This window comes from Carcharodon carcharias, chromosome 1 (assembly GCF_017639515.1).
Source record: "Carcharodon carcharias isolate sCarCar2 chromosome 1, sCarCar2.pri, whole genome shotgun sequence".
NCBI lineage: Eukaryota > Metazoa > Chordata > Chondrichthyes > Lamniformes > Lamnidae > Carcharodon > Carcharodon carcharias.
In genome coordinates this window covers 13,697,703-13,717,220 of record NC_054467.1, presented here as the reverse complement: position 1 = coordinate 13,717,220, position 19,518 = coordinate 13,697,703, and the positions used below count along the sequence as shown (strand labels likewise).

General features: G+C 44.0%; 1 protein-coding gene across 4 annotated transcripts in view; it reads left to right on the top strand.

Annotated features, from left to right (window-relative positions):
* The window catches only part of tbck (TBC1 domain containing kinase), a 200,096-nt gene that overhangs the window by 137,040 nt on the left and 43,538 nt on the right, over positions 1 to 19,518 (top strand). For all 4 annotated transcript variants that reach the window (XM_041184468.1, XM_041184458.1, XM_041184472.1 and 1 more), the window contains one exon: positions 6,126 to 6,301. In XM_041184468.1, coding sequence (XP_041040402.1) covers positions 6,126 to 6,301 — 176 coding nt within the window. The remainder of the gene's footprint in view (positions 1 to 6,125; positions 6,302 to 19,518) is intronic.

Sequence of the window (19,518 nt, the reverse complement as noted above, 5' to 3'; positions counted from 1 at the left end):
AGAGGTATCACGGAAGTTTACCTGTGTTTAGTTTTAGTTGCGCATCAGTAAACTTTCATTTATGTAGCACCTTTTGTGACATTTGGTGACACAAACTACTTTAGTAGTCAGTGAAGCACTTCTTGAGGTGTTGGCTAATGTTGGAAACATGGTATTCATTTACACATAGCAAGGTTCCACAGCCAGCAATGAGAGATAATATGTTATTTAATGACGTGCTGAGGAATGAATGTCGGCCAAGCCACCAGGGAGAATTCCCTCCTTGTCTTTGAATCTTTTATGCCTATCTGAGAGGTTTTATCATCTCTTCCAGAAGACGGCAGGCGCTCCTGTACTTCATGAAATGTCAGCATAGATAATGTGCTCAAGTTGCTGGATTGGGCCTTGAACCCACAACCTTCTGACTCATAAGGCAAGAGTGTTACGCTTTGAGCCAAGGGTGACATCTGACCATTTTAAACATCAGCTCAGATTTTGCTGGAGCAGGGCGTCTCATGATAAGCCTTGTTAAATAAATTTGTTCAAGCACATTTTTGGTTTTAAAAATTTTTGCCCACAAAGTTGTTCGAAATGCCAGCTGATACCGGCACAACGAAGGCAGCAGGACATCCGAGATCTTGGTGAACCGCAGTGAAAACAGGGTATCTCTCTAACAAAAGAGAATGAAGGAATAAGAAATAAACTGAGGAAGGACTGAAAGAGGACGGCTTAGAGTGCTTTCATTCAATGTCAAATCAGGTGCGGGAAGAGAAATAAAGAGAGGGAAAGAAAGATTGAATTAAGAGAGAAGAGGGAGAGAGAAAAATTAGAATAAAATGTGAGATTTTATAACTTTATATTCCTTAGCATCTCTGAAAACAATTCATAACTTGAATGCAACTCCACACTTAACCACTACCCTTGCCCAAAAAGTTAAAAGTTATGTGGCAGTCATTACTGTCATTTTTTAAGTACTCACTTTGCTTCTAATTTTTCTAATGGAAAATCTTGTTCAGTAAAAATGGATAAGGGCTGCAGAATTCCCCAGTGATGTGACTGAAAATGTTTAAAAATACATTTAACAGAGCTCTGAACTTGGTGTCATTGCCAATTTTAGAACATCCACAATCTGCAGTGCAAGGATGTCATGTCATGCAGTTGTGTGCTGCACATATGGTAATTTTTTTTTGTTGTTCTTTCATGGGGTGTGGGCATCGCTGACCAGGCCAACATATATTACCCTATCCCTAGTTGCCCTTGAGAAGGTGGTGGTGAGCTGCCGCATTGAACCAGTGCAGTCCATGTGGTTTAGGTACATCCACAGTGCTGTGAGGCAGGGAGTTACAGAATTTTGACCCAGCGACTGAAGGAAATTCCAAGTCAGGATGGTTGTTGTTTGGAGGGGAACATACAGGTGGAGGTGTTCCCGTGTATCTGCTGCCCTTGTCCTTCTTGGTGCTAGAGGTCTTGGGTGTGGAAGGTGCTGTCGAGGGACCCTTGGTGAGTTGCTTAATGCTTGTAACTTAATTCTTGTTCCTTAACAGCTGTTAAATCTAACCCTAATTCTGAAATCTGGAGTGCAAAGGGACTTGGGAGTCCTAGTCCAGGATTCTCTTAAGGTTAACTTGCAAGTTGAGTCAGTAGTTAGGAAGGCAAATGCAATGTTGGCATTTATTTCGAGAGGACTAGAATATAAAAGCAGGGATGTGCTGCTGAGGCTTTATAAGGTTCTGGTCAGATCACATTTAGAATATTGTGAGCAATTTTGGGCCCCGTATCTCAGTAAGGATATTAAAGATATTAATGCCAAGAAAATGTCACTGATTTTGTTTTAATCCTTCGTTGACATTTCTGGCCCTGGAGAGGGTCCAGAGGAGGTTCACGAGAACAATCCCAGGAATGAAAGGCTTAACATATGAGGAATGTTTGAAGACTCTGGGTCTATACTCGATGGAGTTTAGAATGATGAGGGGGGATCTGATTGAAACTTACAGAATACTGAAAGGCCTGGATAGAGTGGACATGGGGAAAATGTTTCCATTAGTAGGAGAGACTAGGACCTGAGGGCACAGCCTCAGAGTAAAGGAAAGACCTTTTAGAACAGAGATGAGGCGAAACTTCTTTAGCCAGAGAGTGGTGAATCTATGAAATTCATTGCCACAGAAGGCTGTGGAGGCCAGGTCATTGAGTGTATTTAAAACCAAGATAGATAGATTCTTGATTGGTAAGGAGATCAAAGGTTACGGGGAGAAGGCTGGAGAATGGGGTTGAGAAACTTATCAGCCATGATTGAATGGCAGAGCAGACTCGATGGGCCGAATGGCCTAATTTCTGCTCCTATGTCTTGTGGTCTAAATCAATGTTATATGTGCAATTGGGGGACAGGTTGCAATATCCTCCCAATGGAATCATACAGCACAGAAGGAAGCCATTTGTGCCATCAGGCCTGTGCCAGCTCCGTGAAGGAGCTGACTAATTAGTCTCACTCCCTTACTCTTTACGCAACAGCCCTCCTGTTATTTTCCTTTTCATGATTAAAACCAAGTTCTTTTTAATAGAAGTGACTCAGCATATCCAGCAGCATCCAGGCATGTCTTTTCCTGCAGCCAAATAAATAGATAGTTCAGGGCTCTGCTTTCTCTGTTTATGCCCCAAAAGGTCTACTGGGACTGGCTGGCCACTGGTAAATGTAAAAAGGGGAGAAGGATATCTGGAGGTCACAGACCCTGCTAGAGGATCAATCCTTCTCAGCACAAATGAAAAAGTGCCCTTTATATGTGCTGCAGCTTCCATCCAAGGTTAGATTTATTGTGCAGAAGGTCAACAATTATAAATTTCAGCCAGATTAAATATTATTCCTTGTCTTCAAGTTACTTCAAGATTCTGTTGTTTTGAACATTTGAACTTGTTTGACTGTAAGTACAGTACGGAAACTCAATATTGATAATATTCCAAAAGCGCAGCAGGTTATGTGCTGGCAATGTGCTCCGCACAGTGGTAGGGCTCGGGTTTAGATCTGTGACTTCTCCACGCTCGGAGCTGCGAATCAGTTGAGAACCATAAAGTATCTTAAATGAGAGAGGGAAACCAGAGGAGAAGGTTTGTTTACGAACCAGATCCATTGTTTCCTATCGCAATGAGTTACTGGGATTTAGAAACCAGTTCCCATTGCCATTGACCCCCATCTTTGAGCATGTAGCTCAAGGGAGGTTGGAGAAGAATAATAATTGGATGTGTGGGGGAGGAAAGGAGAGGAAAACAAGTTCCCTCTTAACAAGCAAAAGACACAATAGGATGACTCAGGCAAAGAACTTTATGCCCAAGCGCCTGGTGAGTAATCAGAGTTTTGCTAGATAGCAAGGAAATACAAATCCCAACAAAAGTGCTTTGCCGCTGTTGAACATGTACTCTCCTTTCACAGCAAAAGCAGCATGAAATGTCAACGAAGGATTAAAACAAAATTAGTGACATTTTCTTGGCATTAATACCTTTAACCTTTCTTTGAAGAATTTACACTGAGTCCTGTGAACTGCCTGGAAATCTTGGGAGGTTCACTACCCGTTTGTGCACGACAGGTCTGAGTGAATGAATGAAAGTACAATCGCCCCACACTTGCATTTAGTAATCAAGATCAGAGGGCAGAAAAACTGCAGCTGAACTAACACTAAGATTGTGGCTGAGACATACAAGAACGTTCATTACATTCAATGCTTGTGTGCGTATGTGTTTTTGTCAAAGCTATTACCTTCTGCAGAAAAAGAGCTAGTGTTTTCTCTTTGGGCCGAATGATTATCGTTTCAAATGGGGACAATTGAATGTGACACCAAGAAAGGAGGCAATGAGTGGGAGCATGCACTCTCAAATAAAAGGAAGTGACACAAGGAGGATCATGAGCCAGAGGTGGGGTAATGAAGGGCTGTGCAGCAACAATGCAGGTTTGTCACCAATCTGACATCCACATGCACTTCCAGTCAGCTTTTCCATTATAAATTTTGTCAAGAAACTCTATTTTAAATTTGCCTTGTGTATGGTTGGGGTGGAAGCTGAACCCTGGTTAGACGACTACAATACCCAACATGCCTTGGGGATTCCAGAACAAGCACAGAGGGCAGCAGGGAGACAGGCCACATATACTTGGTCCAGCATTTCTCCGCAGCTGCAGGAGTCAGGCAGGCTGCCCGCGTGGTGGTGCGGAGTGAAAACCGGACCGTGGGACACAGAGACGGCGTGAAAGTGAGCAGACACGTGACAGGTTAGTCAGAGATTCTAAATGCAAAATACTGCAGATGCTGGAAATCTGAAATGAAAACAAAATGCTGGAAAAACTCGAGATCTGGCAGCATCTGTGGAGAGAGGATCGGAGTTAACATTTCGAGTCCAATGTGACTTCTTTGGAATTGGAAAGAGGTGTCATCTCTCCAGTTCTAAAAAAGTCATATTGAACTTGAAACGTTAACTCTGTTTCTCTCTCCACAGATGCTGCCAGACCTGCTGAGTTTTTCCAGCACTTTCTGCTTTTATTTTAGTCAGAGATTTAGTTGGGAGTTGAAGAGGTGGCGGATGGTCACTGGCTCTGTGCTGGTTGGATAGCTGAGGCTTGGGGAAGCACAGAAGTTGTTGTCAGCAGCATGACTGAGAAGCTGGGACTGTGCTTGGTGTTTAGACGCTAGAGTATGTAGCCTGGCCATCACAGGTGAGAAGCAGTCTCAGTAGTAGGCCTGCTCAGCTGGAAAAGAGACCAAGGCGGCTGGATCTGGGAGGACATTTGGGAGAGATCCAGAATAACGTGCTTTTGGGTTAGGATTGTACCCGTGGAAATTGGATGGAGCAGAGCTCTTTGAAGGAGCGGAGTTATAATTCCTTGTGAGGAAGACAGCTTTAAACAATTTTTGTGACTTAGCATTTTTGTAATTGACATCTGGGTGGGTTGTTGAAAAAATTTGGGGAACATGTCTTTGTTGTGTCTGCCATTTCATGTGCAGTTTGTGGTGTGTTCAACCACAGTTTGCCTGTTAATTCATGTTTACTTCATGTTAATTCTGTATGTTAGAGTATAAGATGAAGCATTAACTTTCTCTTTGTTGAATTTTGTGCAGTAAAATTTCCATTGTTTGTCTAAAACTGCAGAATCCTTTATTCTCTTAGTGAGTAACTGGGATTCCTAATTTCACCTACTTTAACAGAAAAAGATTTCTGGTTTCTAACTAGATCGTAACAAATTTGGCAGTTTGTCCAGGACCATAACAATATTTTGGGTTCTGGTTTGGGGTTTTGATAATTTGTACGTCAACAAGGAGCTGCCCTTGTTCAAGTTACACTCTGCCAATTTTGCGATCTGGTGAGTGGAGCTGCTTTAGCACCCCCCACTGGTGGGAGAGTGTAATTACAACTGACAAGCTTAAAGAAGCAATTTTGCATTAGAAATGTGGATGTAGGGATTTTTAATGAGATACGCAATAAGTCGAGTGCATGAATTTTAAAATAGGGTTGGAATTACATGTGCAAGCCCTGGTCCAATGATCCCCTGACCTCTAATTCCCTTTAACTGCATAATACACTTTGAGCGAGACTCCCTATGTGTAATACCACTTACGATTGATGTGTGATTGTGTGTTTTTTTTTCATCAAGCTCCAGCTGACACACACTTCGGTGTTCAGGTTTTGCATCACCAACAGCAATAAATCAATTGAAACGGTTTGGGACAGGAAACCTGTCACATTGTAATTGTAGCCTCCTGGCAGTGGTGGAACTGCAGCACTTTCAGTTTTGCATCTTGTAGCTCCTCAGGTGGGAGTGCAGAGAAACTTCTTTGTTGAAATCAATTCTACTCTTTTTTTTAAAAAAGTATCAGACAAAAGTAGGGACATAATCCATGGTTTGAAAATGGGGACCAGATTTGGCCAGCGTGCCTTCGTGTTTTATTCTCTGCCTTCTATTCCACATCACTTAAAATCAACGCTTGGTCTACGCTATCCATTAGCATGTCATAATGTGTTGTCTATTGAAGGCTGGTGAGAGCAACTGAAAAAATTAAAACAATAATGGAACTGATTGCAATAGTTCTGTAAAACTCTTATGATGACTATGTGTAGTTGTTAATGTGTGTACCCATCTGGTTCCTAATAGAAGTTGTCTCTTTCTTTAGTCTCGTGATTCCATTAGATTAAATGAACTGAAGACTGAAGTATCACCACGGATTTCTGCAGAGGACCTAATTGATCTTTGTGAACTGTCAGGACCCACAAGCTCCAAGATGCCCACCAAAAAGACAAAGTCAGGGAAGCCAAAACTGCTTGTGGTGGATATTCGCAGCAGTGAGGAGTATCCTTCCATAACATATAAATGATCTTTTTCCACTTATTTTAAGGTTGTTCATCATTGGAATGGAGATTTTAAAAAAGGAAGAAAACAACTTTGCGAGTTTATAGTACCTTTCATGTCCTTGGGCTATTCTAAAACATTTCACAGGCAATGAATTACATTTGAAGTGCAAGCACTGTTGATATGGAGGCAAATACGCGAGCCGAATTTGCACACAGCATGGTCCTTCAGAGGGCACTGAGATTTATGATGAGTTAGCTGCTTTTTGCTGGGGTTGTTTGAGGGATAAATATGGGGCAGAAGTCTACTACTTCACTTTGAATAGTGCTGGGGCTTTTTTGCATTTACCTAAATGGGCGGGCTGGGTCTCAGATTAACACCACATCCAAAAGACAGCACTGCCAACAATGCAGCGCTCCTTCAGTACTCCTTCACTGAAATGTCAGCCTAAATTATGTGGTCAAGACCTGCAGTGGGACTTGAACCCTTAACCTGGTGAATCAATGGGTAACATTGGCACTAACCTCATGGAGGGTAGACAATCAAAGCTAAAGAATGGAACCTTTCTACCAATTTGTACCCAGTACTCCTGCATTAGGTAAGGTTTGGGTTAGAATGACTAAAAACATAGGAACACTGAAAGTGCTGGACAAGCAAAAAATACAAGGTCCACCTGACTCAGTTTCTGCCATTCTTGTGATCACTTGATGCAACAAGAATTGTTGACTAATCACTGACAATCAATATCTGTCAATGCGTCTACAATAGCCCCAGGAATGATGCAAACCTCAGTGGTGGAAAGCTTTGTGAACCTTGAGTCTAAGCATGCTACACTTAACATATGTCATGCCTCAAATGATCTCAAATACTCTATCACGAAATATTATTATGAAATCTAATTTACATTTGAATGAATCAATACACTTTGTTTCCACCATCATTTTAGGAAACCTGTCTCATAGATTAACTACTCGCTCACTGAAATAATGTTTTCCAGATTAGTTTTGAATTTGCTCCCTCGACTTGACTTGAAAGATGTGCTTTAATTTGCGTTCGACATCTCCCCCCAAAATTCCCCTTTTACTAAAACATTTCAGTGCCTTGATCCAGCCTCAATCTTAAAGTGGATCTCAGCTCATCTGAGGATGCACCCTCATTGTGTAGTGTGTTAGAATGACATTATGCCATAACTCATTAATGTCTGCAAAACAAATCAGATTTAAGTGAAGATGCATTCCAGCTGTTCATTCCTTCATGTGGAGAATATTCTTTCATATCTATTATCTATTTTATGTTAGCGCAATCGGTCTACAGCCATCAAGATGATTATGGAGAGCCCAAGGGGAGAAATTTCCCCATGTCGGGCAGGCTCTGTGGGAGCGGGAGCGGGCGCAGACCCGATGGATGCCCACGATCAGGTTTGCGCCGCCATTTTACGTGGGCGGACCAATTGAAGCCGCCCAGCGTCGTTCGCAACTCCCGTGGATAGCGGACAGCGGCGGGTGCACTCCGACCTCTGGATCCAGTGGCGACCTGGCGGCTTGTTTAAATGAAGGCCTCACAGCCTTTGCATGGCTGCTCACAATGTCTGGGAGAAGAGCACATCAGAGGGGCAATGTGCCTGACGCAAGTGACACTGACACTCAGAGTACAGAATGGGGTTGAAAGTCAAGGGTCTGCACCTAGGCAGAGTGCTGGAACTGGGAAGCATGTCAAAGTCAGGGTGCCAAGATGCTGGGAGGGGAGCTTCCAGTTGGCGGGGCACCAATCCATCTGTTGGTCTTTGCACTCTACGTGCTTGTGCCTCTTTCCTCAGCAAAGTGACTCCTTGTGGTGCCACATGTGAAGGAGGCAGCAATTGAGAGGTGGTGGGTGGGTGGGCGGGCGGGGGTCAGCCCTGGCGTGTTTGGGTGAGTGTGCGGCAGCTGCAGGGTGACGAAGAACTGGAGTCCTGCACTGTCCCACTCTGGCTGGGTTGGCAGGGATGCAATGGGAATCCAGGTGTAGGCTGGACTAATCAATGCTCTTCTCTCCTTTTCAGGAGAAGACTACACACAATGCCTCTGAATGAATGCGGACTGGCAGAGGGCTGGCCCGGTTGCCATCCTAACGGCTTATGAGCAGCAGGCCATGGATCTGGAGAGGCGCCATGCCCCCAGGTACACCGGTGGCGGTGAAGCTGGGGTGCCACGGGGAGGTATGTTTGGCGAGCACTCAGGTCACCATGTGTGTCCCAACAGCCATGGCACTGCTGAATACTCAGTGATTAAAGTTAGCAACATGGGTTGACCATTGATTATGGAAGGATGAGCGCATAATGATCTGGGGGAGCGGCATGCACATTGCCATTGTCTGCACTGTAACTAATCAAATGTCCTTTTTCTTCCTTTCAGCATCACTGGAGCAGGGCTGGGAGAAGGAGACAGAGTGCCCACCTCTCACCCCTGAAGCCCCAGAGCAAATCCACTCACCAGCGTCACACCACCTCAGCCAGGCAGGCACCAGCACAGACACTAGCACCTCGGTGGGAATTAGATATTCGGCTAGTGTCCCGGGGCACAGTGGTGAGGGCAAGTCACACTCGCTTGAGGTGTGGACAGAGACAGACAGCGCCTAGGGCAAGACTGCTGGGGACCAGGTACGTGGTCGGTAGCTGATGTGCCTCTGGAGTCATCCATGAGGTAGCGAACGCTGGAAGTGCAGCAGGGTATGCGGGACGAACTGGCAGAGATGCATGAGGCTATGCGTGGCGTGGTGCTTGAGGAGTCCACATGGAGCATCACCGATGCAATGAACCTTGTGACTGAGTCCCATGCTTCCTCCATGGAGAGAGTGGCGACTCTCATGGAACGGCTCCTCCAGGAGACCAGTCAGGGCCTCCTGGTACTGCGCTCAGACCTGCAAGCCCTCACAGCCCTCTGCCAGTGACCATGGCATCCGATGAGGTTGCAGCGACTGGGGAGATGCCAGCTGTGGAACTGACCGCTCCCTCCCAGGGGGGGTCATCAAAGGCTCCCTGAGCCAGAGGACATCTGCCAAAGTCATTGAGGCCAACCGGACAGCACAGTGAGTAGACTGTCTCAGATGCCAGTGTCAGCGAGGAGACAGCACCTGGACGTAACACCCGTAAGCGTAAATTTAAGGCACCTTAGGCCACACCATAGGTTTCTCACTGGTGCTTTTACGTTGGCTCATAGTACTTTCTGGAAGACTTGGTGTGATGTCCAACGTTGTTTTTTTTTTTTGCTTTATGAAGTGACATTTGTTCACTCAGTAAATTTTGACATGTTGCCATGCCTCAGGGTGATTCCTTACTTCTGTAAGTGGATGGGAAGCCATGATGTTATGAGTGAGTTATTTGATATTGAGCTCTATTGATATAAGAAGAACAGTAGCCAGCAAGAAAGAGCAACTCCGGCAAACTTCAGATGAGAGGCACCCTCTACATGGTCATACACCTATACCCAGCCGCCTAAAGTCAAAAAAGAACTTCATGAACAGTGTTGTTCCATTACAACCAACACCACCCTTGTGGAGAGACCGGCTCACCAGTCTTGAATAACCCCCAGCGATGGAAATTCTACCAGAAGAAAGCCTTCCCCCAGGAGCTAATTGCAACTGGGCAACCTGGAAGTGCCTTAACAGACTTAGGACTGGTGTAGGTCGTTCAAAGGTGTCACTAATTAAATGGGGATATACAACCTGCCCGACAACTTGTGAATGTGGAACTGAGCCACAGACTATATCTCCTGCAATGCCTATCGCTAGAGGAACCCTGCACTGTTGCAGATCTTGCCGAATTCAACAACAAGGCGCAAAAATGTGTCCAGTTCTGGCTGGGCCATGTATAGACTGTCCGTGGACAAGATAGGAAGAAGATTGACAAGGGCCTTAGTTAATGTTAGTATCCAGGCTGATTTAGCACACAGGTATCGAATGTGGAGCCTGCAGCCCTGGTATGTGTTGAAGGCCCATCTGTAGTGGGCTAGCTGAAGGTTCTTTGGATTAAAGCCTCCCAGGTGTCCCTGCCTCCTTGAAGTATGCCTGGGTCACCGTCTACCCCCTCAGCATTCTCCTGTGCATGCTCATCCTCAGACACTCTGCTGGACTCATCGTGTGCATCCAGAGCAACTGCGTTTACATCTTCCTCGTCCACTGCGTCGCCCCTTTCCAGCACCAGATTGTAGAGAGTGCAGCATACAACCACGATCAGCAACACAGGATCTGGGGGGGTTACTGGAGTGCACCCCTTGACCTGTCCAGGCATCGGAAGCACGTCATGAGAAGACCGATGATTCTCTCCACCACAGCCCTTTTGGAGGCATGGTTCCTATTGTACTTCTGCTCAGCCTCTGTTCTTGGATGGCGGAGAGACGTCATGAGCCACCTTTTAAGGGAATAGCCCTTGTCACCCAGCAGCCATCCATCCAGCCGGGCTGGAGCACTGAAGAGCCCCGGCACCTGGGAGTGTCTGAGGATGTGGGTGTCATGGGAGCTGCCTGGGTACCTTGCACAGATTGTAGAATTTGCATCCTGTGATCACACGCTATCTGCACGTTCATGGAGTGGAAGCCCTTCCTGTTGACCTTGATGGCCACATGTGTGCAGTCAATTGCACCCTGGACATGGGGGAAGCCAGCAATCGCTGCAAAACTACTGGCTCGCTGTGTCTGGCTGGCCTCGTCCCAGAGGTAGTGGATGAAAGTCAATGCACACCTGGATAGAACGTCCGTCACCAGATAAAAGTGTGGATAGCTGATTGGGAGACTCCGCAGAGATCACCCACCGACCCCTGGAAAGAGCCGGAGGCATAGATGTTGAGGGCAGCTGTGACATTCAGAGCCATTGGCATGGGGTGTCCACCCACACAGTTTGCGGAGATCTCAGGGCCTATCATCTGATAGATGGAGGTGACTGTCTCCCTTGAGAGATGGAGCCTCCTTTGGCACTGGTCCTCAGAAATATTGAGGTAGCTGCTTTGCCGCCTGTAAACCCTGGCAGCAGGATAGTGGCATCTTCTGCGGCCCCTCCCACTTGCACTTCCTGTTGGCCCTGCACCTCTTGTGCCTGCGCCTGCCCTTACAAAGGTGGCTCCCCTGGAGGCTGAATGTGGACTCCTGGCCTCCTCCCACTTTTGGCCCTCCCTTCTTCCTCAGAGGGGGTGCCTCCAGTGGAGACCGCAACTCCCATTCCCTCATGGCTAAGGGAAGGCTTCCTGAAAGCTGCAGGCCCCTAAAATGATCTTTACCGCAGAGTCCTAACCAAGGCTTTTACTCCTGTCCAAGCAGCTGGTACAAGTTTTGAAATCTTCCTGCTCACACAGGCAAGTACAAGAAACCTTCACGCTGAAAGATCACATTCACTACCCCACTCACCCCTCTTATCCCGCCCGTGGATGAGGTTTACACAAATGTCTCCTACCCACCTGCCCCTGAAGATCGCTCGGGCTGCGAAAGCTCGAATTCAATTGCTGCCTCGAGGATTTTAATTGGCCCGTTAATTGATGGCAGCCGTGCATCCGAACTTGTAGCGCCTGCCATCCCAAATACGGTGGGACTGCGTAATGACATCTGGACTTACGCCCGACATCACCACGTGTCATTTTACACATCGGCATGCAGGACCCGACCCCGCACGCCAACGGGAAAATTCTGCCCCAAGTGTCTCCAATCCTTTCTCTCAGCAGGGACCTCTGAGATCGTGTGCAGGTTGCTTTTACGGGGGAAAACATGCACCTTTAAACTCTGCTGGCTGAAATTGTTTTTTCCTCTTTCAAATGACAGAAATATAACACGCAGTTATGATATTTAATTTGTTCAACAGATTAATTTAGAAAATTGATTTTTCAACTGCAGCATTTGATCTGGAACAGATCCATACATGGTTTCTTGTACTTGAGATTTGTTGCAGAATGCTGTTGGAGTTTCCTTAACATCTGTTGTTTTGTTTGGTGTTAGAAACTTGAACAAAGCTGATTTTACAGGTGTTATACAGTTTAATCGAGGGATATAGGAAGTGTGAAGTTAAGTGGCAGCTCCAGTGTTTAATAGCGGAACTGTTAGTTAATAGTTTACCGCACTGGCTCAACTCCACACTTGAAAATTCATTTATAACAACAGATACTTTTCAGTATGTTCGCACTATGCCACGACCTATAGGGCAGCAATTTTTCGCTTGGCATGTGGGCGCTCGCCTGACACACACGAGCATGAAATAAAGCGCCTTGACACAAAGCGCGCTCTCGCAATAGTTAGGTCGACAGGCACGCACCAGAGCCAGCATCGCGCCAGCCAACAATTAAAAGGCCTATTAAGGCCACTAATTTAACATTTGTCCTGAATTTTTCACTGGCCGTTCAACCTAAAGGTTGGTGGGCAGGTGAAAAGGCCAAGCAGCCTTTGCATTTTTTGGGAAACCTCAGCCACGGGTGGGATGAGGCTTCCTGAAGCAAATAAAAATAAAACAAAAGTCTTACGTTTGAATTAAAAACATGTCCCTGCTCAACTGACAGAGTCACATGAGGGGACATGTTTTATGATATTTTTATTTTGTTCATTTTTTTTATACCGCACTTCATCTGCCTGAGGCAGCTCCATGCTCACACTCCTCCCCCTGCCCTCACAGGCAGCGCTGAGTGCTGCCACTTGCATTCCACTCCAGGCGGGCCTTAATTGGCCCACCCGCATAAAACTGCTATGCGGTGCCAATCGAGGGCGGTGGTTGGCTTCCCAACCACCCCTGCCAAGCACCCCCACCAAGGGCAAAATTCTGTCCATAGTCTTTAAAAGTATGGGTAGCTGGAATATTAGTGCTGAATTTTTTTTACAGTCCTTAGATTTCAAGTGAAAGGAAGAACTTGCATTTAAGTAGCACCTGTCACGTTGTCTGAGCATGCCAAAGTTCTGAACAAAGGAATTGGCGTTGAACTCCAACAGCAATAATAACTTGCATTTATATAGAACCATTAAGATAGTTAAACATCCCAAAGTACTTGACAAGCATAATTAAATGCAAAATCAATCCCAAACCTCAGAAGGTGATAGTAAGGGTGACAAAAAGCTTGCATAAAGATACAAGAAGCCCTTGCTTAACATCATTAATTGGTTCCTGGAAAACCAAGGACATTATGCAAATGATAACTTTGCACAGATGCAATGTTGTAAATGTAGGTAGGTTTTTGGAATATACATTTCCATGCAAACATGCACATTAACATTATAAAGTTAAGAAAGCATCAACAATAAATTTACCCTACTGTGTCAAAACTAAGAAAATAAAGTTAGGGCACTCGCCAAACAGCGAAGCCTTGTCTCACTCAGAGGAATTGATGAGTGGTGGTGGAGGTGGGTTTTACTGGAGCTTGGGAGGACTTTTGGAGGGCTATTCGACGGGTTTATTTAGGACTATTAGTAAGACTCTTCGCAACAACTTTTGAAGGTTTCTTTGTAGTGGGGTTTTTAATGAATTTTTCCAGTGCCGGCTGCAGCAGTTTCTCTGTCAAGTTCCCTTTCACAATTGACTACATTAAGGCTTCTGTTCACTCTTGAACTACACACTCTGTCAGCGTTCTCTTCTGGCCATTGCCTCTTTAAGCTTTCTCAAGGCATCACCAAATGATTTTGAGCTAAGTGTCTTGGCTGGTGGTTATTCTTGCTCATCATTCTCCCTGTCCTCTACAGCCTTCATTTGCTCCATTTCTTTCAGACCCTCAGTAGACAATATCTCTTGGATTTTCCTAATAGGTTCCACATAGGCTTTGGCTCTAAAGAAATCTGGCCACAACTTCCTCCACATACCATTCATATTGGGTGAAGTAACCTTATTCCATGCCACACAGATGTTATCAATGGTCTTAACTATGTTGGAATTCTTCCAAAGTTCCTTTAGGTAAGAACATCATCACCTTCAATTTCCCTGATGCCCTGTCCAAAACTTCTACAATGGTAACTTCCCTTGAAGGTTGCAATCATCCTTTGATCCAAAGGCTGAAAAATGGAGGTGGTGTTTGATAGTAGGAAAATCACATTTGCATTGTTACTGAGGTGATCAAGAACCGTAGGATGGCCAGAAGCATTGTCCAGGAGGAGCAGTGCTTTGTTGGCAAGATTATTTGCTGAACAATAATCCTTGGCAGCTGGACAAAAGTAGGATGGAAACCAATCCTCAAAAATTGCTTGGGCTACTTATTTGCCCTCCACACAACAGGTAGCTTGTTCTTTAAATAACCCTTCATTGCCCTTGGTGTTTGGGAAATGATTCAACACCAAGCAGCACAAAACTACAAGAAATAGCATGAATGGACCATACAGCCCATCAAACCAGCTGTGTCATTCCTATGTTTGTAGCTAATCTTGGGCTTCAGCACTTTTCCTCCCACTCTCACTTGATTCCCTGAGAAACCAAAAATCTGTCTATCCCAGCTTGAAAGGTATTCAACAAAGGTGCACCAACAACCCTCTGGGGTAGAGAATTCCATTTGAATGAAGTAATTTCTCCTCATCTCAGTCCTAAATGATCAGCTCCTTATCCTGATACTATGTCCCTGTGTTTTAGATTTCCCGACCAGTGGAAACAATCTCTCAGCGTCTACCCTTGTATGTTTCACTAAGATCGCCTTTCATTCTTCTGAACTCTAGAGAATATAGAGCAATGTCAGCAATACAATGTCAGATGATTGTTTGCTGCTTTAAAGCCTGGTACACACTCTCCTCTTGAAATGTATGCCCTGGAAGACATCCTTTTCCAGAATAAACCAGTCTCATCAACATTAAACACTTGTTGAGGACTGTAGTCTCCTTTCTCAATGATTTCACTTAATGTTTTAATGAAGGGTTTAGCTGCATTCTCATCGGCACTGACAGCTTCTCCACTTACTAAAAATGTGTTAATTTGCATAACATTGTTGTATCTTTTAAGGCACCCACAACTAGCATTAAATGGTTCTCTGTTTCATTTTCACCAGCCTTTCTTAAGATCATCATACAAACTCCTAGCCTTTTCTTGAATAAGCATTAAAGTAAGAGACATGAGTGTTTAGTTTGATATTCAATCCAAATAGCTAGCAGCCCTTCCATGTCGTATCATAATTTCACTCTGATTATTCCTGCTTAATCTAACAGCAGCCAAAGGAGTTGTTAGTTTACAAAGCTGTTTTATTTTATCAGTAATTTTAATAATGGTTCTCACTGTTGTTGCTGGCAAGTCAAGAGCTCTAGTGATATCCACTGCACGTTGACCTGCTTCAAAGCGCTTCATAATATCTCTTTTCATTTGAAGTGCAACTTGTTTTCACTGTCTTCTCAACAGAAAGTGCTTCGTAGTCACTGGCTCTTTTTTGGCTCATTATGAATGAATTTTATGGATAAAATTAACGAATAATATTACAATTCAGGACAACCAAGAGGGTGCAGTTCACCTGATTGCAATGTTGATTTACAGATGGGCGTGGTGCACACTCTACCCATCTATACCCACCTTCACCTGAGACCCAGCTCTCTTAGGCTCAATGTGGGAATGAGGCGGGAATGTCCAGGGGTATGGGGTCAGATGCAAAAACAACATTAACGTGAAACAACAATGATGCAGTGCGAATGCAGTGTATTAATTGGAGAGCAACATTAACATGGAACGACGTTGTGTGGGATGGTATTAAGCGAGGACTTGCTGTTTGGATTTTAAAGAGGGTCTTAAAGGAGGAGAAGGAATTGAAAAGGTTTTAGGGAAGAAATCGCAGACCAGCTAGCCTAAATAGCTGATGTGGAAGGATTTGCAAAGGACCTGAAAGTATGGGGCAAGAGAATTGCAGCTTTGGAGGAGGTTACAGGTATAGGGAGGACTGGGGCCATGAATAGACTTAAGAACAAGGATAAGAATTTTAAATTTGAGATGTTGAAGTGGGAGCCAATGAGGACAAAAGTGATGAGCAAGCAGGATTTGGTGCAGGGTGTCTTATGAAATTTTGGATGTGCGTTGGGAGAATAGAAGGACAACCAGGAACGCATTGGAATAGTTGAGTCTGAAGGTGGCAAAACTTGGATTTACTTAGCACTTTCACAACCTCACGATGTTCTCAAAGCACTTTACAGCTAATGAAGCACTTCTAAAGTACAGTCACTTGTAATGAGGGAAATGTTAATGTCATAATGACAGAGATCTGGAGAAGGGTTTTAGCAGCACATGGGTTAAGACAGATTGGAGGTGGACAATGTTGCAGGGGTGGAAGTAGGTGATTTTGATAGTTGAGAGCTAATGGCTTCAGAAACTCAGTTTAGGGTGAGATTATGAACTGTCTAGTTCAGTTGAAGTGCATTTAGTGTTGCTGTGTAAGCAAATGCAACAGCTAATTTGCGCACACCGCCCCAAAATCAGCAATGTGATAAATGGCTTAGTTGATCCTGGCCAACATTTATACCTCAATCAGAAGAACTTTACTGTTCATCTTCAAATATTGCAATTGGGAGCCAGGAAGGTGGGGCCTTGAGTTAATGTCTCACCTGAAAGATAGTGACTCTGACAGTGCAGCATTCTTTCATCATTGCTCCAACATACCTGCCTAGACTATGTGCTCAGTTTCTGGAGTAGGGCTTGATCCTGTGACTGACTCAGTTGAAAGTGCTAACACCTATGATCTTAGATACTCTCGTTGCCAATATTAATATAAATTTCTGTGAGAGCATCAGACTCACATGCTTTTACTCTTTTAATTACATTCCTAAACCATGAAGTCCAGCAGAGAAAGAGATTTTTCTCTTATTCCAATGTTTATGTTGTTTTTTTCCCCCCAATAGCTTTTGGAACAGTATTGCACTAAAATGGTAATGAAGTTCATATAATATTGTATTTTAACAGAATGAACTAACTGCTTCATTTACTGACAAAAATTCATTGGTTCATGTTTGAATGTAACCAGGTAACGCGTGCATTTATTTGTATCCATTTGACTGGAACTGAATTGAAAAAGGACAAGTGTGATGTAGATGTCAGAAACATTTGCCCATTAAGATAGATTGTGAATTCAAGGGATAAGTATGTGCACATGTAGCTACGAACATCTGACTCAGAGTTTATTGCTGGTTTTGAAATTTGAACTTGTATCGTTTTGGAATCCTGACACAAAATATTTTTGAAGCAGCCACACTTTTATACGTCCACATGGGTGCACTAAATCACTTAGGACTTTTTACAGTACTTTCAGCAACTGAAGCTTATTTTGTATTTTTACATTTTACGAGTCACTTTATGATGTTTGACATAAGCCTAGCGAGCTGATTTCTAAAGTGAGAGCCTGACGTTTAATCAAATAAATCGGCTTCATCAACTTCTGTTCCGATTACAAGTTCACACTAGATAGAGTCTTTTCGGTATTATTTAATTTCCTGGGCCAGTAAATGTTTTCATTTTTTCATGGCGGCAGTATTCCCACTTGATTTATCAATGAGCTCAAACTGCACACTTGGTCAGAGTCTAGATATCTTTCCATTAAGTGCATTTTCAGGAAGGAAAGATTTACATTTATTTAGCGCTTTCATGACCTCAGGGCATTTCAAAGTGCTTCACAGGCAATGAAGTAGTTTTGAAGTGTCATCACTGTTGCAATGTAGGCAACACAACAAGGTTCCACAAACAGCAGCATGATACTGTCCGGATAATCTAATTAACGCTATTCATTGAGGAATAAATGTTGGCCAAGGTACTGAAAACTCCCCTGCTCTTCTTCGAAATAGCGCCACGGAATATTTTTTGAGGGGGCAGACAGAGTATCCGTTTAAAGTCGCACCTGAAAGATGCATCTCTGACAGTACATTAGCACTGCACTGGGAATGGTGTCTGGATTAAATGTTCAAGCCTCTTTTTTGGTATTGAAGTTTTTGCTGGTCAGGTCATAAAAGCGGAATCTTCTCCATTTGTATTATGTTTGCTGGCTGATATCTCACTAGGTGACATTGCCCTTGTAGTTAAATCTCTATCCTTTGCTAGCCTTTTCCTTGTTTAAAATAAGCCATAAAGAATAAGTTATATAGATGTCCTTAAAGAAACCTTTGGGCCTCTTTGCTGTCATATGTAAGAATTTATTTTCATTAATCACCCCCAGCAATTATTTTTTTCTCTATCATTCATAGAGTCACTTGCTGCACAGGAGGAGGCTATTTGGCCCATTGAGTCCATGGCGGCTTGCTACAAAGCAATTCAGCCAGTCCCGCTCCCCCACTCAACCCCTATAGCCCTCCAAGTTTACCCCCTTCAAGTGCCCACACAATTTCTTTTTGAAATAATTGATTGTTTCTGCTTTCACCATGCTCTGGGGAAGCAAGCATGAAAAAAAATTCCCCCTCACATCCCCCTGCATCTCTTGCCCAAAGTGTTAAATTTGTGCCACCTAGTCCTTGTACCAGCAATTAATGGCAGGAGCTTTTCCTTGTCTACCTTATCTAAGCCTTTGATAATCTTTTGTACACGGCTATCAAATCTCTCCTCAATCTCCTTTGCTCCTAGAAAAACAACCCCAACCTTTCCAACCTCACCTTGTAACTAAAAGATACCCCATCCCCAGAACCATTCTGACAAATCTCCTCTGCACCCTCTTAAGCACCTTCACACCCTTCAGTATCCATTGTGGTTTCTGCCCACAACCTGAACTAATTTGTTTTCAGCTAAATGGCCCCTATGTTTTTCTCATGCCAATTAAGAATGTCAATGTAGGAAAATTGAACACCTATCCACTATCTTTCGTATCTTCAATATGGCATGGACTGCAGAATAGAGCACCCTTCATTCTATCGCAGCAATACATCCTAACTCCAAACACAGAAAGATGTCCCCAGTTGTACCAGTGTGAATATTTCCATGAAAGGAACTCTCACATTTAAGAAGTGTTTAGATGAACACTTGAAACGCCATAGCGTACAAGGCTATGGGCCAAGAACTGGAAAATGGGATTAGAGTAGCTAGGGGCTTGATGACTGATGGAGAAACGATGGACTGAAGGACTCTTTCCATGCTGTAAAACTCTCTATGACTCTGACAACTTTTTGTACAGCTTCTGAGTAAGATTTAGTGCTAAATTATAACTCATTTTTATGCAATGGGACCTCGTTAATTCATACTGTCCAGAGGCATCTTTCTGCAAACAGAGAAAGTAATTTTACAGCCCACCAGTTATACCCTTGTCTCAGAGGTGAAACGACATTGTGCAGAACCACTGTAACAGTCGGTCCTAT